This window comes from Cherax quadricarinatus, chromosome 4 (genome assembly GCF_038502225.1).
Source record: "Cherax quadricarinatus isolate ZL_2023a chromosome 4, ASM3850222v1, whole genome shotgun sequence".
NCBI lineage: Eukaryota > Metazoa > Arthropoda > Malacostraca > Decapoda > Parastacidae > Cherax > Cherax quadricarinatus.
The window spans coordinates 71,962,302-71,987,708 of NC_091295.1; the positions used below are offsets into that span (position 1 = coordinate 71,962,302).

The following is a 25,407-nucleotide window of genomic DNA, read 5'->3' on the forward strand; positions in this document are numbered from 1 at the left end:
AATAATAATATGCAGTGGTTTGTAAATGCCAGTTTTGTAGGCCAACATTTTTCAGTCTAGATGTATTACATATACAGAGTACTTTTTTATATCAAGTATAAAACTATACCTACTGTATTGCTCTGTGAGGGAGGTACTTCTTATTGTCACCTCTACAAGGTAACTGTAATCTTGAAATTATTGTCTTTAATGGATTTAGTGCATCTGCAGTTATCTGAATTGTGATGCCAGCACATCTGCCAAGGCAGCTATTGACTAAATGATGGTGACTGCATTTCTTCTTTGATTCACTCTACCTTAGTGAGAGACAACTGTTGATTCCCTTCATGAGAGATGGCCTGGTGCTGGTGAAGTGCTCTCTTACCTTGGATTAAACCTGATACCCTCCCATTCACCAAGATGCTATATAACCCCTATGGGTTCAGTGTTCCCCAGTTGGTTGGGGGTTGTCATGCATACCTCATACCTGAAGAGTCGTATGACATTCGTAGGTTTAGTGCTTTGTTTTGATTATAATAGACCTATGGAAAACATGTTGTTGATTCAGGTAGAAAGTATGGAGTCTGGCAATATCAGGCATTAATCAAGAGTGGCAAATCAGCCTGATCTAATAGGGAAGTTATCGTTCCAGTTCATCTTTCCAGAGAAAATGCATTTATTTCATAATTCCCGCCTACATTTGAGAAACATTTTACCTGGATAAAAAGGCATAGGCTTTAATGGGCCTTAACAAGCCCCACCAACAACTGAAAGGAGAAGTGGTAAAATTCCCTTAGTAAGTTTATTTAGGCACAGGTACACATAAGTACAATTATCATTATATAGTGTAAATTACCCAGAATAACCCAAAAAAGTCAGACAAAGTGACGTTTCCATTGGGGTCCTTACGGCGTCAAGTGTCAGTGACCCTATAAACTAGACCAGAACACTAATATAAAAATAAATAAGTTTATTTAGGTACAGGTATACAAAAATGCATTTACATAAAGTATCATACATAGTAACATGTGTAAATTACCTAGAATAATCCAAAAATAGTCAGAAAAAGGTGACTTATTGTCAATGGGTCCTTTACGGCGTCAGTTGTCAGTGGCCCTATAAACCCCCAACAACAATATAAAAGTCTCATAATTATTTTCTTGGATGGTTGTCTTGTCTGGCCAGGTGGCCATAGTGGTCACACAGCTGGTGTAGTCTGGCCAGCTGTGTCTACCCAGCTTTAGGAAGCTGCAAATAGTCATTTTCACTTTCGGGGGCTATGTCCCTTGTGGGTTTAACGCTTAGTTATGGTGATAATAGTAATTCCTTAGAGTAAGTTTATATTTAGGTTTTGGGTACATAAAATTAATATTTTTTTATAATGATCTTCAGGGGACACATTATAAAAGCTGTCATTATATAGATATTGTAATATACTCGTAACTGAGTGCTAAACCCATAAGGGTCATCAAGCACTGTTATATATGTTAATTTAGCCTAGAATAGTCTGACTTGTCTCATATTTTCTTTTTATTTATATGTAGATAATGATGAGTACACCGACTTCAATACGTGAAGCTCATGAGGCTTTTGTGAGTGGCCACAGCGGATCATCCGCTCCTGACCTCATCCTGGCCGTCTATCCTGCTATACCTGCTTCGCTGCTCGCTGTTGTAATTGTCCAGGGACGGACGGGATGGTAAAGTCATTCTTACGTGTATTCCCATAAAATAATATATGGTCCTTGGGGGCTGGGTTGGTAGTGTCCTCAGTTCACACACTGAGGGTCCTGGGATCAGTCCCAGCACGGTGAAACGTTGGGTGTGTTTCCTTATACCTGCCATCCCAGTTCACCTAGCAGTAAGTAGGTACCTGGGTGTTAGTGGACTGGTGTGGGTCATATCCTGGGGCAGAAGATTAATCAAAATTACCAGAAATGCTCTGCACATCCAGGGGTTTCTATATAGTATCCCGATGATGTCAGGTCTGTAGTAAAAAAAATATATGCTTAATCTGAATATTAAGCAGTTTATGTTTGACACAAATCCCACCTTATGTGGGTGACTGTGTTGAAATGATGCATTTCTGCATTAAATGGGTATTTTAGCAGTTATTTGAGACTATACCGTATGTTCTTCAAGATGCCTTTAGCTGGTATAAGGACAAGTGCAACTAATGCAACATTTTATTGCAGCAATGTTTCACTCTCCAGGAGTTTTGTCAAGTTTGACAAAGCTCCTGGAGAGTGAAACTTTGCCACAATAAAACGTCATATTAGTTACATGTGTCACTTTACCTCACATATTGTTGGTAATTCTATCTTTATTACTAAGATGTCTTTGTTCGACATAATATTTTTGCTGGGAATGTACATTTTCCATTCAGGTTGTGGTTCCTTCTGGAGAGCATTTTTCTTGTTGTTCCGCTGACTCTGAGTTTCACCATCTGCTCAGACTACGCCCTGGAACTGTGCACAGTGCTTACCATCCTTACAGCTCTGGCTCTCTGCCTCGCTACACCCACAGGCACAAATGTGTGTAGCCCCTCCAAGAAAGCAAGGAAGGTATATGTAGACTGTATACACAGCCCCTCTTCACTTAACAATGGAGTTCTGTCCCTAGGACCACATCGGTAAACGAATTTGTTGCTAAGTGAGGAGCATACTATAATGGTAATGGGTTTGTGTCAGCCATCTTTCATATTGTTTTAATGTTACCTTTGCACCATTTATGACATTTCTGGTATGTTTTTAAATGTTTATGCAGTAGTATACTGTATATTGTAATAAACAGAAAAGAGGAAATCAGCTCTAATATAGTATATTATTTAGGTATGCATACTGGTCAGAGAGCCCATCCTAAGTCCGAGTCATTGGCTGGTTTTGTTAATATTAACTAGGTTTATTAATATTGGCTGAGTTTATTAATATTGGTTGGGTTTATTAATATTGACTGGATTTATTAATATTGACTGCATTTATTAATATTGGCTATGTTTATTAATATTGGCTAGGTTTATTAATATTGACTGGGTTTATTAATATTGACTGGGTTTATGAATATTGCCTGGGTTTATTAATATTGCAAATATGTTGTATTACAGCACCTGGGATGTGTGACCTCTCTGAGAGCGCTCTTAAACCTGGCCACCTCAATTGCTATTCTTGGTGTTGATTTTCACTCCTTTCCACGTCGGTACGTAGTACAATATATTATTACATTCATGAGGTGGGGAGAGCACTAAACCCATAGGGGGTCATATAGCACCAGGGGGAAGGGGAGGCAGGTAAGTTTAATCCAAGGAAGAGAAGGTCAGGCCCAGTTCCCTAGAGCAAGAGCCCCTTATCAGTAGGAACTGTACAGTGCCTTGGGAATAAGAGGTAATTATGTTTGAACTGAGTAAAGGAAGGGTAGCTCCATTTCCTTGGATCCAGTGCCTTTCAACATCAAAATTTAGGTTATGCCTAGCATTCACAAAACAGGTATCCTTTTATGTCCAGTGTATTACTGTCAATGTAATCAGTGCATATAAATAAATTACGATTCTTAGGACTCAATTAAGCCAGTCTTTCTTAACCCTTTCAGGGTTTTGGCCATACTAGTACGGCTTACGCACCAGGGTTTTTGATGTACTAGTACGCCTAAATTCTAGAGCCTTCAAATCTAGAGCCCTCAAATCTAGTGAGAGAAAGCTGGTAGGCCTACACATGAAAGAATGGGTCTATGTTGTCAGTGTGCGCAGTATAAAAAAAAATCGTGCAGCACACAGTGCGTAATGAGAAAAAAAAACTTTGACCGTGTTTTTTGGATTAAAACCGACTTTGCACTGTATTTTCGTATGGTATTTATTGTTGTATTTTAGTTTTCCTGGTCTCATTTTATAGAATGGAAGACATATTACAGAAACTGAGATGATTTTGACTGGTTTTACAATGAAAAGTACCTTGAAATTGAGCTCAAAGCAGCAGAAATGTTCAATTTTTACCAAAGTTCAAAAGTAAACAAATCATGCTAAGCGTCTAATACACGTCAACTGGTGAGTCTAATATTCTTTCACAAGTGCGCCGATATTATTTATACCATTTTTACACTAATGCAGTAGCCTGCATAACAGTAAATCTTCTATTTTTTGTGAGAATAAAAATTCAAAGTGGAAAGCAAAAGAATGTAAGAGGTGGGTGAGGACGTGACTAATGAACAGAGGAAATGTTATTTTAGTCCCAGAAATGTCTTTCTTGTTTATTCTGGACCCTATTTGGAAATTGACATCTTTTGAAATTTGTGTGAAATTGGCAAAATTGCTAAACTCTGATCACTGTATTGGATAGTTGAAATAGGTAAATGGGTGGTTTCTTGTACTCATTCGATAGAAAAAAATGGAGTTCTAGTGAAACAGTCATGATTTTTGTCGACTAGTACACTGGAATTGGCCAAAAATAGGGCTCAAAGCGGGCAAAATCGCCAATGCATAGACATTGTTGAGACCGCTAACTTTGCGAGAGCATAATTCCGTAAGTTTTCCATCAAATTTCATACTTTTGGTGTCATTATGATCGGGAAAAGATTCTCTATCTTTTCATGAGAAAAAATAATTTTTTTTTTAAATTTGGGCGACCCTGAGAACAAGTCTGGGAGAGGGCCTGGGGACCCTGAAAGAGTTAATGAGCTTTCACGGTGTTTAACAATCTATATCATTGGACTGACATACAGTATCTATTTTTTATTCATCTTATTATATTTATAATAAGTTTGATTTCAGTACTGTGTGACCCTTGCAGGTTTAGTGCTTAATTTGATGATGATAGTAATTATAACAATAATAAGGGTGATTATTTCAAATTATAGCTGTTGGTAATTATTTGCTGTAGGTTTGCCAAGACTGAAGAGTATGGTTACAGTCTGATGGACGTTGGTGCTGCTGGATTTGTCACTATGAACGGTATTGTTGAGGGGAAGAAACGAGCATCATACAGGTGAGAGACTAGCTCTGGTTGGTCCTAGGTCTAGTTGAAATAATGTTGCAAAGCCTGGCAAAGTGTAAATATAACTAATATAAAATCTGTTGGGTAATTTTTATATTTTACATTATTTTTTGTATGGTAATCATCTCTCTTATATCACCTAAAACTGCATAATTCCATACATTTCTCACGTTTTTTGTAACTATGATGCTGTAGTAGATCTCTTGAATGGGCTTGAGACTTTAAGAGTCTATCACTGTACAAGATATAACATTTACTCACCTATGTACTCCCACATCTTAACTGAAACAATCACATTGAACCTTTTATCCATTGTTAACAGGAATATAATTGAATCATTGTTTTTCACAAAAGTATTTTAGAATATAAATACGTATATCTTTGTATTATACAAATTTTGATTCATTTATAATTAATATTCTACTGTACAACTATGAAATAATTACTTTCCTACTGTACAACTATGATATACTACTCCTTAGTATTAAGTAGAATGTAAGCCAATAATGTTAAGTTGGCCCATAATGCCAAGGCATAATAGAGGCTCTCTTTGCATTGCAACCCACTATTGTATATACACAATCTCAATGTTCTGTTTGCAAAGACATTAAATAAAGTAGTCATATAGGTTAAGACTGTTACATAAACAATTCCACAATTATAAGTGTAGCACAATATAATGTCAAATTATTTTTTGTATTATAACATGTATATACAGTAAGTCCTCAACTCACTGTACAAACACATTGGGGATGTCCTGTATTGTGTATAATAATGATGTTATACACAATGTTGATATAATAATGATATACACAATACAGAAGATTCTCAACGTGTTTGTAAGTCAAGGACTGTAATTAATATTCACGTTCATGTATATTATTACTGCTGATAGTCTTTAATATATGGCTTAAGGTTTGTTGCTAGAGATACAGTGATCCTTACTGTGCTGGGAGTGTTGAGGCTGGTGCTGGCCCGAGCATCCAACTACCAGCACCATGTAACAGAGTACGGCCTACACGGCAACTTCTTCTTTACACTGGCATTAATCAAGGTAAACATTTATGGCAATCATCAAGGTAAGTGTTCATAGAATATTATGTTTGTGACTTATGATACTCTTGTATATCTGCAAGATTGTTTTGTAATGTACTTATGAAGATTTGATGCCATTAAATAAATTGTTTATATTTCATATTGTCTCTTTACTTAATTTGATTACATAGTGGGGTGGCTCACAAAAATTTTAAGTTTGAATATGGGAATTCTCATTTTCTCTTGGGGAAAATAAAGTCAAGAGTGACCAGTATTGTCCTTTGGGCAGCAGTAGTGCAACAAGTAGATTATAATAATGAAGGTGAGACAGTGCCTGTACTCTGAAGGAAGGGTGGAATTATGTTGCAGTTTTTTTAACCATAGTATCAGCATGCCTCTTGCAAGACAGTGATTGAACAAGTGATAATGGATGTGTTTCTTCTTTTTCGGGTCACCCTGACTCAGTGGGAAACGACTGTTAAAAATAATAATAATAATAACACATGCAATTAGAAATAATAATACAATACAACAATGATAATATAAAATAATAAATGGGAATTCCCATTCTGTAAGGGTGAAAATTAGGTGGTGTTTGGGCATCTGTGAATGAAGTTCACTCATCACAAAACTACACAAATAATTTTAGCCAGAAAAGGAACACAGTGAAGAGAAGAGGTGAGAGAAATTCAGAAATCAATATTTTTTATCCCTTATTAATATACCACCTTACTATATAAGCTTTAACCCTTTGGGGGTTTCGGATGTACTAGTACGTCTTACGACCCAGGGTTTTTGACGTACTAGTACGCGTAAATTCTAGCGCCCTCAAATCTAGTGAGAAAGCTGGTAGGCCTACATTTGAAAGAATGGGTCTGTGTGGTCAGTGTGCGCAGTATAAAAAAAATCCTGCAGCACACAATGCGTAATGAGAAAAAAAAACTTTGACCGTGTTTTTGGATTAAAACAGCGACTTTGCACTGTATTTTCGTATTGTATTTATTGTTGTATTCTAGTTTTCTTGGTCTCAATTTATAGAATGGAAGACATATTACAGAAATTGAGATGATTTTGACTGATTTTACAATGAAAAGTACCTTGAAATTGAGCTCAAAGTAGCAGAAATGTTCGATTTTTACCAAAGTTCAAAAGTAAACAAATCATGCCAAGCATCCAATACACGTCAACTGGTGAGTCTAATATTCTTTCACAAGTGCGCTGATATTATTTATATAATTTCTACACTAATGCAGTAGTCTGCATAACAGTAAATCTTATTTTTTTTGTAAGAATAAAAATTCAATGTGGAAAGCCGAAGAAATATAAGAGGGGCCTGGGGATGTGACTAATGAACAGAGAACTTGTTATTTTAGTGCCAGGAATGTCTTTCTTGTTTATTCTGGACCCTATTCAGAAATTGGCATCTTTTGAAATTTGTGTGAAATTAGCAAAATTGCTAAATTCTGACCACTATATTGGATAGGTGAAATCGGTAAATGGGTGGTTTCTTGTACTCATTCGATAGAAAAAATGGAGTTCTAGCGAAATAGTTACGATTTTTGTCGATTAGTACACTGGAATTGGCCGAAAATAGGGCTCAAAGTGGGCAAAATCGCCGATGCGTAAACATCGTCGAGACCGCTAACTTCGCAAGAGCGTAATTCCGTAAGTTTTCCATAAAATTTCATACTTTTGGTGTCATTTTGATCGAGAAAAGATTCTCTATCTTTTCATAAGAATTTTTTTTTTTTTTTTTTTTTTTTTTTTAAATTTGGCCAACCCAGAGAACAAGTTTCTGAGAGGACCTGTCGACCCTCAAAGGGTTAAGAAAGCATAAGGAATGTCGTCATTTGATTGTGATGGTCCTCAGAACAAGTCATAGGTAACTTGCTTTGGCATAAGCGCTAAATCACCGGGGTCGTATAGAGCTGCTTTAAGGTGACCAATGGTTTGGTTAGCAAACAGTAAAAAAAAAATAGGCATAACTTCAAATATGGGTTTGTTTTGTAATGTGTTGGTCACCATCGTGTGGACTCCAACTTGTATTTGATACTCTTAGTAACTATGTAGTTTATGTGCTAAATATCTCTAGTATACAGTTTTAATTATTATTATAATCATAACTAAGTGTTAAACCCACAAGGGTCAGCCATTTGAAAATTTAGCTTCACCTGTTGAGGTAAGTAAGTTTACTCAGGTACAGGTACACATAAACACAGTTACATAAATTATCATACATAGCAGCATATGTGTAGATTACCCAGGATAACCCAAAATAGTCAGACAAAGTGACTTATTTCCATTGTGGTTGGCCATTAAAATATTGAAAGTAACTGTTTACCACACTGTACAATACCATTAAACAACTTACTAGTCTTTTTTTTAACATCATCACAATTACTTGTCATGAAAAGTACTTTAAGATACAATATACTGTCCCTATCAGTATCTAAATAAATTTCACCTATATATCTGTCATTGGAAATACATACTAATTTCAATATGCATTTGAATGTGACCCTACCTCAGAGTTGCTAAAATATATACGAATGTCCAGAAAAAAAACACAGAATGGATTGCAATTGTGTTGTTATAATTTCGTGAGTAATGAGTTGTTAAAATGCATATGAATGTCCGAAAAAAAAAACAGAATGGATTGCAGTGGTGGTGGTATGATTTTGTGAATAATGAATTTTGTTCATATTTTTTTTTATATATATTAAGGATATGCCTCTGAGTTTTATCTTATCTTTTTCCCAGCTAACATGCTCATGGTGGATTTGGCATCTCAACTCTCTGGGAAGTGTCATGGTGGCATTACTTCTCAGTTTTTGTCACCACTTGTTTCTCACAGTTGGCAATGGAGGCCCATGGACACTGAGCAATATTGGCAGAGATACATTAATACTTGCCAATAGGGAATGGCTGGTGTCTGTCCCAGGTTATACGATCCTGTACTTCCTCGGTGCTGCTCTGGGATCTTTTCTCTTTAGCAGGTAACAAAATTTATTCTGAAACACCACAATATGTAACACTATTGTATCTTATAGAGCATGGGTAGGCAACCTATTGTAGCTGCTAGAGCATGGGTAGGCAACCTGTTGTAGGTGCTAGAGCATGGGTAGGCAACCTGTTGTAACTGCTAGAGCATGGGTAGGCAACCTGTTGTAACTGCTAGAGCATGGGTAGGCAACCTGTTGTAGGTGCTAGAGCATGGGTAGGCAACCTGTTGTAGGTGCTAGAGCATGGGTAGGCAACCTGTTGTAGGTGCTAGAGCATGGGTAGGCAACCTGTTGTAGGTGCTAGAGCATGGGTAGGCAACCTGTTGTAGGTGCTAGAGCATGGGTAGGCAACCTGTTGTAGGTGCTAGAGCATGGGTAGGCAACCTGTTGTAGGTGCTAGAGCATGGGTAGGCAACCTGTTGTAGGTGCTAGAGCATGGGTAGGCAACCTGTTGTAACTGCTAGAGCATGGGTAGGCAACCTGTTGTAGGTGCTAGAGCATGAGTAGGCAACCTGTTGTAGGTGCTAGAGCATGGGTAGGCAACCTGTTGTAACTGCTAGAGCATGGGTAGGCAACCTGTTGTAACTGCTAGAGCATGGGTAGGCAACCTGTTGTAGGTGCTAGAGCATGGGTAGGCAACCTGTTGTAGGTGCTAGAGCATGGGTAGGCAACCTGTTGTAACTGCTAGAGCATGGGTAGGCAACCTGTTGTAACTGCTAGAGCATGGGTAGGCAACCTGTTGTAGGTGCTAGAGCATGAGTAGGCAACCTGTTGTAGGTGCTAGAGCATGGGTAGGCAACCTGTTGTAACTGCTAGAGCATGGGTAGGCAACCTGTTGTAACTGCTAGAGCATGGGTAGGCAACCTGTTGTAACTGCTAGAGCATGGGCAAGCAACCTGTTGTAGCTGCTAGAGCATGGGTAGGCAACCTGTTGTAGGTGCTAGAGCATGGGTAGGCAACCTGTTGTAGGTGCTAGAGCATGGGTAGGCAACCTGTTGTAACTGCTAGAGCATGGGTAGGCAACCTGTTGTAACTGCTAGAGCATGGGTAGGCAACCTGTTGTAGGTGCTAGAGCATGAGTAGGCAACCTGTTGTAGGTGCTAGAGCATGGGTAGGCAACCTGTTGTAACTGCTAGAGCATGGGTAGGCAACCTGTTGTAACTGCTAGAGCATGGGTAGGCAACCTGTTGTAACTGCTAGAGCATGGGCAAGCAACCTGTTGTAGCTGCTAGAGCATGGGTAGGCAACCTGTTGTAGGTGCTAGAGCATGGGTAGGCAACCTGTTGTAGGTGCTAGAGCATGGGTAGGCAGCCTATTGTAGGTGCTAGAGCATGGGTAGGCAACTTGTTGTATCTACTACAGCATGGGTAGGCAACCTGTTGTAGGTGCTAGAGCATGGGTAGGCAACCTGTTGTAGGTGCTAGAGCATGGGTAGGCAACCTGTTGTAACTGCTAGAGCATGGGTAGGCAACCTGTTGTAGGTGCTAGAGCATGGGTAGGCAACCTGTTGTAGGTGCTAGAGTATGGGTAGGCAACCTGTTGTATCTACTACAGCATGGGTAGGCAACTTGTTGTATCTACTACAGCATGGGTAGGCAACTTGTTGTATCTACTACAGCATGGGTAGGCAACTTGTTGTATCTACTACAGCATGGGTAGGCAACCTGTTGTAGGTGCTAGAGCATGGGTAGGCAACCTGTTGTAACTGCTAGAGCATGGGTAGGCAACCTGTTGTAGGTGCTAGAGCATGGGTAGGCAACCTGTTGTAGGTGCTAGAGTATGGGTAGGCAACCTGTTGTATCTACTACAGCATGGGTAGGCAACTTGTTGTATCTACTACAGCATGGGTAGGCAACTTGTTGTATCTACTACAGCATGGGTAGGCAACTTGTTGTATCTACTACAGCATGGGTAGGCAACCTGTTGTATCTACTACAGCATGGGTAGGCAACTTGTTGTATCTACTACAGCATGGGTTGGCAACTTGTTGTATCTACTACAGCATGGGTAGGCAACCTGTTGTATCTACTACAGCATGGGTAGGCAACCTGTTGTATCTACTACAGCATGGGTAGGCAACCTGTTGTATCTACTACAGCATGGGTAGGCAACTTGTTGTATCTACTACAGCATGGGTAGGCAACCTGTTGTATCTACTACAGCATGGGTAGGCAACCTGTTGTATCTACTACAGCATGGGTAGGCAACTTGTTGTATCTACTACAGCATGGGTAGGCAACTTGTTGTATCTACTACAGCATGGGTAGGCAACTTGTTGTATCTACTACAGCATGGGTAGGCAACCTGTTGTATCTACTACAGCATGGGTAGGCAACCTGTTGTATCTACTACAGCATGGGTAGGCAACTTGTTGTATCTACTACAGCATGGGTAGGCAACTTGTTGTATCTACTACAGCATGGGTAGGCAACTTGTTGTATCTACTACAGCATGGGTAGGCAACTTGTTGTATCTACTACAGCATGGGTAGGCAACCTGTTGTATCTACTACAGCATGGGTAGGCAACTTGTTGTATCTATTACAGCATGGGTAGGCAACTTGTTGTATCTACTACAGCATGGGTAGGCAACTTGTTGTATCTACTACAGCATGGGTAGGCAACTTGTTGTATCTACTACAGCATGGGTAGGCAACCTGTTGTATCTACTACAGCATGGGTAGGCAACTTGTTGTATCTACTACAGCATGGGTAGGCAACTTGTTGTATCTACTACAGCATGGGTAGGCAACTTGTTGTATCTACTACAGCATGGGTAGGCAACTTGTTGTATCTACTACAGCATGGGTAGGCAACCTGTTGTATCTACTACAGCATGGGTAGGCAACTTGTTGTATCTACTACAGCATGGGTAGGCAACTTGTTGTATCTACTACAGCATGGGTAGGCAACTTGTTGTATCTACTACAGCATGGGTAGGCAACTTGTTGTATCTACTACAGCATGGGTAGGCAACCTGTTGTATCTACTACAGCATGGGTAGGCAACTTGTTGTATCTACTACAGCATGGGTAGGCAACTTGTTGTATCTACTACAGCATGGGTAGGCAACTTGTTGTATCTACTACAGCATGGGTAGGCAACCTGTTGTATCTACTACAGCATGGGTAGGCAACTTGTTGTATCTACTACAGCATGGGTAGGCAACTTGTTGTATCTACTACAGCATGGGTAGCCATAGATGTAGCAAATGAGAAGTGAAATTTAACACATTATGCAAAGAAATTGGGTTGTTCAGTTAGTTATTATAATAAAAAAGAAGCACCAAACCTACAAGGGTGTAGGCTGCTCAATTGAATATTTAAAATGTAGAATAAATCCAATTTTACCATATTATTTCCTGTCCCACATTTGTATTTTATTCTAAAATTGCTTATTAAACTATTACCTTGCTGTTTTTCACTTAACTAGTGAATTATTATTATTATTATTATTATTATTATTATAATAAAAAAGAAGCGTTAAGCCACAAGGGCTATACAGCGCTGCAGGGCAGGAAGGAAGCGAGGGCATCAGGTGGCAAAAGGGAGGTGGATGAGTAATAGGTTACGGATAACAGCGGAGCAGTGGATGGTGAAAGGGTAGAGGGCAGCAAGAGATTGAGCTAGAAAGGGCTGAGGGGAGTGCGTAAGGTATCATCATCAGAGTTTGTGGAGTAAATCAGTCGTTGTCAAGAAGTCAATGAGAGAGTCAGGATTAAAGGAGGGTCCATCAGCAAGAAGGGAAGGTAAAGAGAGAGTAGTAGAACGAAGACGGCGTTCGAGGTAAATTCTGTGTGCTCGTTGATAGAGAGAGCAGTCTAACAGAATGTGGCTAATCGATACAGGAACTTGACACTGCTCACAGAGAGGTACAGGGTGCCTCTCCAGGAGATACCCTTGAGTAAGATGAGTGTGGCCAATGCGAAGACGGGAGAGAGTGGTCTCCCAACCACGGCACTGATGACAAGAAGACGGCCAGTAACCTATGCTCGGTTTAATAGAATGAAGTTTGTTACCAAGCAGAGTTGACCAACGTTATTGCCAACAGGCGTGAAGGTGGGTAGCTAATGCAGCAAAATAGTCCAGAAATGGAACACCTCTATAGGAAATTGGTAGGTCATGTACTGCTGACCGCGCAGCAGTGTTTGCCTGTTCATTGCCCTGTACGTCGACATGACCAGGGACCCAACAAAAAATATTATCTTTATGCTTCGTAGAGATACGGCGTAGCCAAAGTTGGATACGGAGAACTAGGGGGTGAGATGTATCAAATTTTCGTATAGCCTGTAGAGCACTAAGGGAGTCTGAGACTACCACAAATGATGACACAGGCATAGATGCGATATGAATAAGTGCTGCAAGAATGGCGTACAATTCAGCAGTAAAAATACTAGCCGAAGATAGTAAATGCCCCCGCACGACGCTATCCGGAAACACTGCTGCAAATCCGACGCCGTCTGAAGACTTAGAGCCATCTGTGTACACAGCGATGACGTGAGAATGGGAGTGGAAGTGATCAAGAAAAAGAGAGCGGGAAGCCACCGTAGGCAGTTGAGCTTTCGAGCACGGGAGTGAGAAAGAACAGACCCGAAAAGCTGGAACTTCCCAGGGGGGTAGGGAAAAGTGAGATGCTACATGAACATATAAAGGTGGTAACTGAAGGGAAGACAAGAGTGAATGTAGGCGAAGAGAAAAGGGATGGAGCAAACAGGGGCGGCGAATGAATAAAGAATGTCTACTAATATCGGTGACCATTCTATAAATGGAAGGATTGTGGAGATCGTGAGAGCGTACATAGTAGTGAAGGTAATGGGCATCACGGCGATCAGACAAGGATGGAATATTCGCTTCTGCATAGAGGCTCTCAACAAGGGAAGAGCGAAAAGCACCAAGGCACAAACGTAATCCTTGGTGATGGATAGGGTTAAGGCTAGAGAGAGTAGCAGGAGAGGCCGCTGAATAAATCTGGTCACCATAATCGAGTTTCGATAAAACGAGGGCTGAATGTAGGCGAAGCAGAGTTCGAAGATCAGCTCCCCAGGAAAGATGAGCAAGGGTTTTAAGAAGGTTTAGCCGGCTGTGACAAGTTGCCTTCAGAGAGGTAATGTGAGGTTTCCAGGATAACCTACGGTCAAAGAGAAGGCCTAGAAACCTGACTGTATCACGTTCGGGAATACGGGAGCCATAGAGCTACAAAGGATGATCGGAGATGATAGAGCATCTAGTGAAAGTAATTTGGTGAGTTTTGGTACTTGAAAATTTAAACCCATGCGTGGTGCCCCAAGTGGAAACACGGTCGACTGCATGCTGGAGAGAAACTGCAATGAGATGACAGTCAGCGCCTGCACAAGCAATAGCGAAGTCATCAACATAGAGTGATGACCAAATATTGGGTGGAAGAACAGAGGTCAAATCATTTATAGCAAGGAGAAAAAGTGTTGTGCTTAGAACACATCCCTGAGGGACACCTTCAGCTTGGACGAAGTCCGGGGAAAGAACATTATTGACTCAAACACGGAAATGTCTGTCAGTTAAAAAGTTCTTATGGAAGGATGGTAGATTGCCTCGGAGGCCTAAGGAGTGGACCTGGGCCAAAATATTATACCTCCAAGTTGTGTCATATGCCTTCTCAAGGTCAAAAAATATGGCAATAACTGAGTGATTATTCGCAAAGGCATTACAAACATACGTATCCAAGCGTAGTAAGGGGTCTATGGTAGAACGGCCCTTACGAAAGCCATATTGACTAGCGGAGAGACTGTTGTGTGTCTCTAAATACCACATTAAACGTCGATTTACAAGATGTTCCATCACTTTGCAAACTGCACTGGTAAGAGCGATGGGACGATAGTGGGAGGCATCATGTCTTGTAGTACCCGGTTTGCGGAAAGGGAGAACAATGGCAGATTTCCACAGCTGGGGAAGAACTCCTTGTGCCCAAATAAGATTGAAGAGGTGTAAGAGGACTACAAGGGCTGACCAATGTAAATGTTGTAACATACAAATATGAATGTCGTCAGGCCCAGCTGCAGATGATCGGCAAGCTGAGAGCGTTGCCTCCAGTTCTTGAAGTGTAAAAGGCACATTATACTGTTCTTCTCTGAGAGAAGAAAAGTCCAAGAGTACTAACTCTCTGGCAGACTTTGAGGAAAGAAACGAGGGGCATAGATGGAGCCCCCGGGAAATACGGACCAGATGTGTGCCAAGTTCAATGGCAACGTCGAGAGGGTTTGCTACATCAACACCAGTGACCCATAGAACAGGAGCCAGGTCAGGAGAGTATTTACCACTCAATTTCCTCACTTTTTTCCAGACTGCACTCATAGAAGAAGCAAAGGTGATGGTGGAAACAGTCTCGCCAGCAAGTGCATTTAGCTTCACGGATGACACGGCGAGCGATCGCATGCTTCTGCTTAAAATCAAGGTCTCTCAGCGGTTCTATTGTACTGGTACCTGCCCCATGCAGCGTGTTTCAAACGTACTGCACGAGCACAAGCAGGAGACCACCAAGGCACGCACTTCTGAGAATGCCTGCCTGAGGTTTGGGGTATGGAATGAGAAGCTGCGGTATAAACTGACTTCGAGAAGAGGTGTAGGAGCTCATCAATGGAGGATGAAGAAGGAACCTCACTAAAAGCAGTGAGTTGCGAGTAAAGATCCCAATTTGCCCGATCAAATTGCCAGCGAGGGCTACGGAAAGGTGGTGAATAGGAAGGAGAAGTAAGAATGATTGGAAAATGATCGCTGTCATGTAAGTCCAGTAGAACAGACCAGGTGAAGTCTAGTGCAGTGGAGGAAAAGCAGACTGATAGATCGATGCAAGAGAGAGTATGAGTATGAGGATCAAAATGGGTGGGAGTACCCGTATTTAAAACATGGAGGGGGTGAGAGGCGAGAAAAGCCTCCAACTGGATGCCACATGAGTCACAATCAGACCCCCCCCAGAGGAAATGGTGGGCGTTAAAATCACCAAGTAACAGAAGTGGTAAGATAAGATAAGATAAGATTTCGTTCGGATTTTTAACCCCGGAGGGTTAGCCACCCAGGATAACCCAAGAAAGTCAGTGCGTCATCGAGGACTGTCTAACTTATTTCCATTGGGGTCCTTAATCTTGTCCCCCAGGATGCGACCCACACCAGTCGACTAACACCCAGGTACCTATTTGCTGCTAGGTGAACAGGACAACAGGTGTAAGGAAACGTGTCGAAATGTTTCCACCCGCCGGGAATCGAACCCGGGCCCTCCGTGTGTGAAGCGGGAGCTTTAGCCACCAAGCCACCGGGCCTGGTAAGGATGAAACAAGAAAAGGATGAAACAAGAAAAGTAAAGTCTGGGATAGAAAATGCTCGAGAAGGAGAGAGATATAAAGAACATATTGTAAACCACTTATTCAAGTGGATACGGGCTGCAGTGTAATGCAGCGAGGTATGGACAAATAGTTGACAGTATGGAATATCATTGCGTAGAAGAAGGGCACTTTCATTAAAGGTCCCATCTGAGAAAGGATCCGAAGAATACAATAATTATAGCCTGAGATAGGTTGGAAAACAGCCGAGTGTAATTTTGGTTCTTGTAAGCAAGCACCAACAGGGGAAAACCTGGAAAGCAACATCTGAAGCTCACCCCGATTACCCCTGAGGCCGCGGATATTCCACTGTAAATAGGCCATGATTGGCGATGAAGAAAATACCAGGAATCCATAGGGAAAGGCACCTACGGACTAGAGGGGTTAGAAAAGTTAATGTGTGGTGGCATTGGAAGACGTTCAAGCAGCGAAGGAACGGAGCGTTGCGAAGAATGGGGTTGTGAAGATGGAGGAGAGGGAAGAGAAGGAACAGGAAGTGAATCAGTGTCCATTGAAGGTTTAGTCTCTGCAATATATTCTGAAAATGTATGGGAGACCATATTGGAGATAGAAGGGGGAGGGTGAGTAAAGATTGGGACAGTAATGGACTGTACCAAAGTAGAGGGGGAGGAAAGAGTGTAAGGGACTGGAGATGAAGTGTGGGGGGGGACAGAAGAGGCAGAAACCTGGGAGGTGGCAGAAGAGGGAGAAACTTGGGAGGGGACGGGGGTGGAAGGCATAATACGAGGAGGAGGGTGAATCTCCACACTTGTAATAGAGCCAGAGAGAGGGGAAGAACTAGTCACAAAAACTGGAAAGGTAAAGTGTGGAGGTGGAAGAAGGGAAGGAAGGGGCAAAGAAGATTTGAGCAATGTGGATTTTTTTGGACTTCTGTGAAGTAGAGGGGCGATTGGTATTAGGTGTTGTACGAGTCAGTTGAAGCCCCGGTACCTGAAGCGGGTGAGGAAACAGCACCAGCAAGAGGTACAGGGGCATCAGGAGTGTCCGAAGAGTGGTCTAAAAACAAGGCAGGGTCAGAATGGGGTGCGGTATCAAGAAGGGGCCCGGGGGTAGTGGGTTCATGGATTGGGTTCTCCATGGTTAGGTTACTCCTTTGCTTTTTGTTTTTAAGAAAAAAAAAGAAAGAAGAAAAGAAAATAAAAATAAAAAGAATAAAAAAAGGGGGGAGCGGGGAGGAATAGTTCCCAGGAGGAATGAAAGGGCTGGAAATCTCCCTCCGCGCCCAAGAGGACCTCAGCACCGCTAGTAGCGCAGATGCAGCATGGAACCCGTGCCATTCCCTACCCTTCATGCCAGTAAACCAGCAATCCGGGATAGCAACCTCACATCTGCTGAGCTACCTCGGTAGACAAAAGAGAGGGCGGCCGGATATCCACCACACAGCATACCTCCTTCGGCCACCACCCCCGGAATCCGAAAGGTGGCTTCCAGAGATACACCCGTCACCCGAAAGACACCCAAAGCTACTCCGGGATACCGGAGAGGGATCAGGACATCTCCAGGCGATCCAGATTCCACGGCAAACTACGCCGCCACCAAGAACCTCAACGGAATGGGATGGACCCCGGTATCCTTTCCCCTACCTAGGAACTAGCGCGCCTGTGGGAGAAATCCCAAAGGCCAAAAAGAGGAAGGGCAAAAGGGAGGGGTGGGGAGGAGGAAGAGGAAGGGGAGGATGGGACAGGGGAGGGGAGATTGGGGGGTAATTAGGTTCGGTCTGAGGAAGAAGACCGACAGGTCTAATTCCTCAGACCAAGAGCCTCTTCACAACGCCAAGGAGCCCCCCTTGAAGAGGCTTAACTAGTGAAACATTTCTCATTTCAGCTTGTCCATTCTTTGTCAATTATTGATAAGCAAGATCAACCCAAAAGTTTATATGCTTTTGTTTTTGTCTGGAGTTTAGATGGAGAGAGTTCCAGGGGTCAACGCCCCTGCGGCCCGGTCTGTGACCAGGCCTCCTGGTGGATCAGAGCCTGATCAACTAGGCTGTTACTGCTGGCTCCACGCAAACCAACGTACGAGCCACAGCCCGGCTGGTCAGGTACCGACTTTAGGTGCTTGTCCAGTGCCAGCTTGAAGACTGCCAGGGATTTATTGGTAATCCCCCTTATGTATGCTGGGAGGCAGTTGAACAGTCTCGGGCCCCTAACACTTATTGTATGGTCTCTTAACGTGCTAGTGACACCCCTGCTTTTCATTGGGGGGATGTTGCATCGTCTGCTAAGTCTTTTGCTTTCGTTGTGAGTGATTTTCGTGTGCAAGTTCGGTACTAGTCCCTCTAGGATTTTCAAGGTGTATATAATCATGCATCTCTCCCGCCTGCGTTCCAGGGAATACAGGTTCAGGAACTTCAAGCGCTCCCAGTAATTGAGGTGTTTTATCTCCATTATGCGTGCCGTGAAAGTTCTCTGTACATTTTCTAGGTCAGCAATTTCACCTGCCTTGAAAGGTGCTGTTAGTGTGCAGCAATATTCCAGCCTAGATAGAACAAGTGACTTGAAGAGTATCATCATGGGCTTGGCATCCCTAGTTTTGAAGGTTCTCATTTTCCTTCCTGTCATTTTTCTAGCAGCTGCGATTGATACAATGTTATGGTCCTTGAAGGTGAGATCCTCCGACATGATCACTTCCAGGTCTTTGACGTTGGTGTTTCGCTCTATTTTGTAGCCAGAATTTGTTTTGTACTCTGATGAAGTTTTAATTTCCTCATGTTTACCATATCTGAGTAATTGAAATTTCTCATCGTTGAACTTCATATTGTTTTCTGCAGCCCACTGAAAGATTTGGTTGATGTCCGCCTGGAGCCTTGCAGTGTCTGCAATGGAAGACACTGTCATGCAGATTCGGGTGTCATCTGCAAAGGAAGACACGGTGCTGTGGCTGACATCCTTGCCTATGTCAGATATGAGGATGAGAAACAAGATGGGAGCGAGTACTGTGCCTTGTGGAACAGAGCTTTTCACCGTAGCTGCCTCGGACTTTACTCCGTTGACTACTACTCTTTGTGTTCTGTTTGTGAGGAAATTATAGATCCATCTACCAACTTTTCTTGTTATTCCTTTAGCACGCATTTTGTGCGCTATTACGCCATGGTCACACTTGTCGAAGGCTTTTGCAAAGTCTATATATTACATCTGCATTCTTTTTGTCTTCTAGTGCATCTAGGACCTAGTCGTAGTGATCCAATAGTTGAGACAGACAGGAGCGACCTGTTCTAAACCCATGTTGCCCTGGGTTGTGTAATTGATGGGTTTCTAGATGGGTGGCGATCTTGCTTCTTAGGACCCTTTCAAAGATTTTTATGATATGGGATGTTAATGCTATCGGTCTGTAGTTCTTTGCTATTGCTTTATTGCCCCCTTTGTGGAGTGGGGCTATGTCTGTTGTTTTTAGTAACTGTGGGACGACCCCCGTGTCCATGCTCCCTCTCCATAGGATGGTAAAAGCTCGTGATAGGGGCAGTTCTTGATGAACACGGAGTTCCATGAGTCTGGCCCTGGGGCAGAGTGTATGAGCATGTCATTTATCGCCTGTTCGAAGTCATTTGGCATCGGGATAACATCAGATAGGCTTGTGTTAACCAAATTCTGTGGCTCTCTCATAAAAAATTAATTTTAATCTTCGACTCTCAGTCTGGTTAGCGGCTTGCTAAAAACTGAGTCATATTGGGACTTGAGTAGCTCACTCATTTCCTTGCTGTCATCTGTGTAGGACCCATCTTGTTTAAGTAGGGGCCCAATACTGGACGTTGTTCTCGACTTTGATTTGGCGTAAGAAAAGAAATACTTTGGGTTTCTTTCGATTTCATTTATGGCTTTTAGTTCTTCCCGCGATTCCTGACTCCTATAAGATTCCTTTAGCTTAAGTTCGATGTTTGCTATTTCTCTGACCAGTGACTCCCGACGCCTGTAAAGGGAGCGCCTGTCTCTTTATATTTTACATCCACTCCTCCTTTTTCTTAGAGGAATAAGCCTTGTGCATACATCGAGTGCCACCGAGTTAATCTGTTCTAGGCATAAGTTGGGGTCTGTGTTGCTTAGTCTATCTTCCCAGCTTATATCAGTTAGGACTTGGTTTACTTGGTCCCACTTTATGTTTTTGTTATTGAAGTTGAATTTGGTGAATGCTCCCTCGTGACTAATCTCATTATGTCGGTCTGGGGCTCCGCACATACATGTCTGAACCTCGATTATGTTGTGATCTGAGTATATTGTTTTTGATATGGTGACATTTCTTATCAGATCATCATTGTTAGTGAAGATGAGGTCTAGTGTATTATCCAGTCTAGTAGGCTCTATTATCTGCTGGTTTAAATTGAATTTTGTGCAGAGATTTAAAAGCTCGTGCGAGTGTGAGTTCTAGTCAGAGCTGCCTCCTGGTGTTATCACTGCAACAACATTATTTGCTATATTCCTCCATTTTAGGTGCCTCAAATTGAAATCCCCCAGGAGCAAGATGTTGGGGGCAGGAGCTGGCAGATTTTCCAGACAGTGGTCAATTTTTAACAGCTGTTCCTGGAATTGCTGGGACGTTGCATCCGGAGGCTTGTAGACTACCACAATGACTAGGTTTTGGTTCTTGATCTTTACTGCTAAAACTTCCACTACATCATTTGAGGCATTAAGCAGTTCTGTGCAAACAAGTGACTCTGCGATGTACAGGCCAACCCCCCCCTCCCCCCTTTTGCCTGTTCACTCTGTCGCATCTGTATAGGTTGTAACCTGGGATCCATATTTCGTTGTCCAAGTCTATTTAGATCTTCAGCAAAACTGAATAATTTGTAGAGTATTTTACATGCAAGGCAGTAATGTACATAGCTTATATCAGTTCTGAATTTGTAGTCTGTAGATGGCTAAAATATAGAAGCAATCTTAAATGTGTGTCTAGTAGTTCACACAATATTTATAAGGAAATTTTCAAATATTACAAAGGCACTTTGCAAAACAATTCTCACTTATCTTTACTTTTCCAGCATTTGCACTTGTCTACAAACCTTCGTTTTATCACTAACAGGAGTGTCAACACAAAATTGTCATTTCCGCTTTTCATCCTGACTGCCTGGAGTGGGGTGTGTCTGGCTGGTCTCCACTTCTTTGTAGACTTGCCATCAAGGAGACTGGGGAATCCTACTTTTGTTGCACTAGTTGTAAGTATTCTCGCAAAAATGCATCAGTATTGCCCAGGGCAGTCATATGTCCATTGTATGCAAAATCTGAATGTTGTAATTAAAGATTTAATCCCATGCAAAATGATCACAGTATGCAGGTGATATCACAATGTGCAAAACAACCACTGTGAAAAGTAGTGAACATCCATGAATTTTTATTTCTCACATTATTAAGGTCATGTGTCCTTGATAATGTGAGAAATCATGAAAGTGCTTGAATGTTCACTATTTTTTCAGTGGTTGTTTTGCATTTAATCCCATGTGGAAAATAATGGTGAAATAAAGCATCCTGTGTCATCTTGTAGAGACTCCTGTAACCTCACTGTAACACCAGCTAAATGGTAAATGTAACACTAAGTTTTTTTACCTTTTATCTATATTATATTGTGATAAAACTTCATATTTACATATAGGTAAAAGAGACTTTCATTTTTCAGATATTCTTTACAATGATTGTGCTGACGCTCTTCTCACTGGTTGAGGAAAGACTCAAGCAGTTACTTCCTGGGATGCCATCAGTGCCTCTTACCTTTCTGGCCATTAACCACAAACCTCTGCTCTTCTTCCTGTTGTCTAATATATCCACAGGACTTATAAATAAAAGTATAAATACACTAGATGTTACATATCCATGGGATGTTGGTATCATCGTTATATATGCTACTTTACTTGTAAATGTTATATATTTTATTTTCATTACTGATGGTGGGTAGTTATTAGAGGAGATAAATAATAATTGTTTTATCAGTGTCAGTATTATGTGTAGGTTGTTTGGGTTTAGCATTTTATTAATTGATTAAACTTACTAATCTCATTACATGATTATTACATGTAGGTTCTTGGACTGCTACAGGATACTCCTGTGGTCTCCTGACAAACAGTTTTGGAATACATTATTGTAGAATACTGTACTTTAATCATACACACATCCTTCTGAGACACGTGCCAACATTTTTAGGGACATAGTTACTGAATAGTTTGGTCAGTGTATAGGTTTGAAGAGTATTTTTCATAAAAACTTAAGAGCTAGTCAAATTTTGCCTCTTCAAGGGGGGCTCCTTGGTGTGGTGAAGAGGCTCTTGGTCTGAGGAATTAGACCTGTCGGTCTACTTCCTCAGACCGAACCTAATTACCCCCCAATCCCCCGTTCCCTATCCCATCCTCCCCTTTTTCCTTTCCTCCTCCTCCTCCCCACCCCTCCCTTTTGCCCTTTGTTTTTCCCACAGGCACGCTAGTTCCTAGGTAGGGGAAAGGGTACCGGGGTCCATCCCATTCTGTTGAGGTTCTTGGCGGTGGCGTAGTTTGCCGTGGAATCTGGATTGCCTGGGGATGTCCTGATCCCTCTCCGGTATCCCGGAGGGTGGCTTTGGGTGTCTCTCGGGCGACGGGTGTATCTCTGGAAGCCACCTTTCGGATTCCGGGGGTGGTGGCCGAAGGAGGTATGCTTTGTGGTGGATTTCCGGCCGCCCTCTCTTTTGTCCACCGAGGTAGCTTGGCAGATGTGAGGTTGCTATCCCGGATTGCCGGTTTACTGGCATGATGGGTAGGGTATGGCACGGGTTCCATGCTGCATCTGCACTACTTGCGGTGCTGAGGTCCTCTTGGGCGCGGAGGGAGATTTCTGGCCCTTTCATTCCTCCTAGGAACTATCCCTCCCTGGTCCCCTCTTTTTTTTCTTTTTTTTTATTTTTATTTTCTTTTCTTTCTTTTTTTTTCTTAAAAACAAAAAGAAAGAAGTAACCTAACCATGGCAGCCCTAGTCCATGAACCTGCTACCCCCGGGCCCCTTCTTGATACTGCACCCCGTTCTGACCCCGCCTCGTCTTTGGACCACTCTTCAGACACTCCTCATGCCTCTGTACCTCTTGCCGGTGCTGTTTCCTCACCCGCTTCAGGTACTGAGGCCTCGACTGACTCCTTCGATTTATCTAACCTTCGCTCTCCTCTGACTATGCTTCCGGCCTCTCCCTCTACGGTGCGGCAATTTTCGAATCGCCGGCCCGTTCCACGTCGAACCAACTCTGGTCCCACGCCTAAACGACAACGACAATTACCTGCTGATGATACTTCTCCACCTTCTCATTCTTCTCAGAAAAGATCGACACGTCCTTCACTACCTTTCCACGCTCAGTTTCAGACTGCACAATGGACTAAATTCTTCACTTTACGACCGACTTCCTCTACTGCCTATCTTTCTGACCACAGTATTGGCAAGGCACTCCTACGCCATGTTGGTAAAGATATTTCTTTTCATGCTCTTAAGAGCGGTACGCGCATCGTCACCGTACAGAATGCTACCCAGGCTCATGAGCTTTCTCGTCTTTCCCATATCGATACTGTTCCTGTAACTATTGAAAAGCATCATTCCCTCAATTCTTGTAGTGGTACCATCATTCTGCCCCATACCATAGTTCAACAAAATTTCCAGACATGTGGCACTGACATTCTTGAACAGCTGGAACTCCAAGATCTCCCAATCCTCAAGGTAGACACTTACTTTCTTCCTGCCCGCGGGCAGAGACGATACCCTAGCAATGTGGCTCGTTTAACTTTTGACAGCCGTGAACTCCCATCCTCAGTTTATGTAGCAGGACATCGGTTACAAGTTCGAAAGGTGATCCCTACACCGCAACAGTGTAGAAATTGCTGGCGATTTGGCCATCCAGCGAAATATTGCAGATCTATCGCCGAATGCCCAGTCTGTGATGCCGATGACCATTCTAATACGTCTTGCAATCGACCTCCCTCTTGCCTTAATTGTCATGAAGCTCACCCTTCGTACTCTCGCCGTTGTCAAGTCTACTTAAACGAGCGGTAAATCCGTTACCTCAAAGAGGCAGAAGGTCTCCCTTATGCCATGGCAGTTTCTCATCTCCGCCTCCAAGGGAGACTACCTCGTGTTTCTTATTCCAGTGTTTCAAAACGTCCCCCCACTTCTGGTATCCCATCTTCTGCACCCACCTCTGTGGTTACCTCTCCCATAGTCACTCCTGTAGCTAATTCTTTTGCTGTCCTCGGCTCAGACGTCCCTACTTCAGCGTCTCAGTCTGATCTTGCTTCTTCGTGTTCTCTCTCACAAGCCTCAGTAGCGACGAGATCTCGTACGACACCTCCTCCCAATTGTCCCTCTACTTCTCAAAAGTCAAAAAAAGGTCCGTTAACACCTCCTACCCATCTTCCACCTCCTCATTTTCCCTTCCCTGTCTCTGTACCTGGTTCTCCCCCTCTCACTGGCTCTGTTACAAGTGTAGAGGTTCACCCTCCTCCTCGTACTGTACCTTCCTCCCCTGTTCCCTCCCAAGTTTCTTCCTCTTCTGCCACCTCCCAGGTTTCTGCCTCTTCTGTTCCCTTCCACGCTTCTCCAGTTCCCTCCACCCTTTCACATCCCCTACCTTGGTACAGTCCATTACAGTTCCAATCTTTACTCATCCTCCCCCTACCATTTCCAATATTGTCTCCCATACGATGTCTCTGAATTCTGAAACACTTGAAGCAATCTCTGAATATATTGCAGAGACCAAACCATCAATGGACACTGATCCACCCTCCGCTCCTTCTCTCTCCTCTACTCCATCTGCACAACCCCTTTCTTCACAGCTCACCGTTCCTTCAATGCTTGAACGTTTTCCACTGCCTCCGCATGTGGACTTTTCTAACCCCTCTAGTCCGTAGGAACCCTTACCTGCGGATTTCAAGTATCTTTATCATTGCCAATCATGGCCTATTTACAGTGGAATATACGCAGCCTCAGGGGTAATCGGGGTGAGCTTCAGATGTTACTCTCCCAGTTTTCCCCTGTTGGTGTTTGCTTACAGGAACCAAAATTACACTCTGCTGTTATCTCTCCCATCTCAGGCTATAATTTATTGTATTCT

At 42.6% G+C, this 25,407-nt stretch overlaps 1 protein-coding gene across 3 annotated transcripts; it reads left to right on the plus strand.

Moving 5' to 3' along the window:
• Positions 1-1,098: 1,098 nt before the first annotated feature.
• On the plus strand, positions 1,099-23,453 carry LOC128684467 (uncharacterized). Of its 3 annotated transcripts, none has more exons than XM_053770662.2 (9): positions 1,099-1,122; positions 1,524-1,678; positions 2,365-2,542; positions 3,082-3,173; positions 4,847-4,951; positions 5,876-6,014; positions 8,756-8,991; positions 21,379-21,511; positions 21,970-23,453. In XM_053770662.2, the coding sequence occupies exons 2-9, from the start codon at positions 1,527-1,529 to the stop codon at positions 22,243-22,245; spliced, it is 1,311 nt and encodes a 436-aa protein (XP_053626637.1). In that variant the 5' UTR covers positions 1,099-1,122; positions 1,524-1,526; the 3' UTR covers positions 22,246-23,453. The 3 variants fall into 3 exon arrangements, with proteins under 3 accessions (XP_053626637.1, XP_053626636.1, XP_053626635.1); XM_053770661.2 differs by having other exon boundaries at positions 1,110-1,236; XM_053770660.2 differs by lacking the exon at positions 1,099-1,122 and adding an exon at positions 1,129-1,311.
• The last annotated feature ends 1,954 nt before the right edge of the window (positions 23,454-25,407 follow it).

What these genes read in the sequence shown, in the direction of transcription:
- LOC128684467 (XM_053770662.2), top strand. Translation starts at nt 1,527, where the DNA reads ATGATGAGTACACCGACTTCAATACGTGAAGCTCATGAGGCTTTTGTG. An exon ending in GTCCAGGGACGGACGGGATG is followed by an intron (nt 1,679 to 2,364) that starts GTAAAGTCATTC and finishes TTTTCCATTCAG; the next exon opens with GTTGTGGTTCCTTCTGGAGA. An exon ending in TTACACTGGCATTAATCAAG is followed by an intron (nt 6,015 to 8,755) that starts GTAAACATTTAT and finishes TCTTTTTCCCAG; the next exon opens with CTAACATGCTCATGGTGGAT.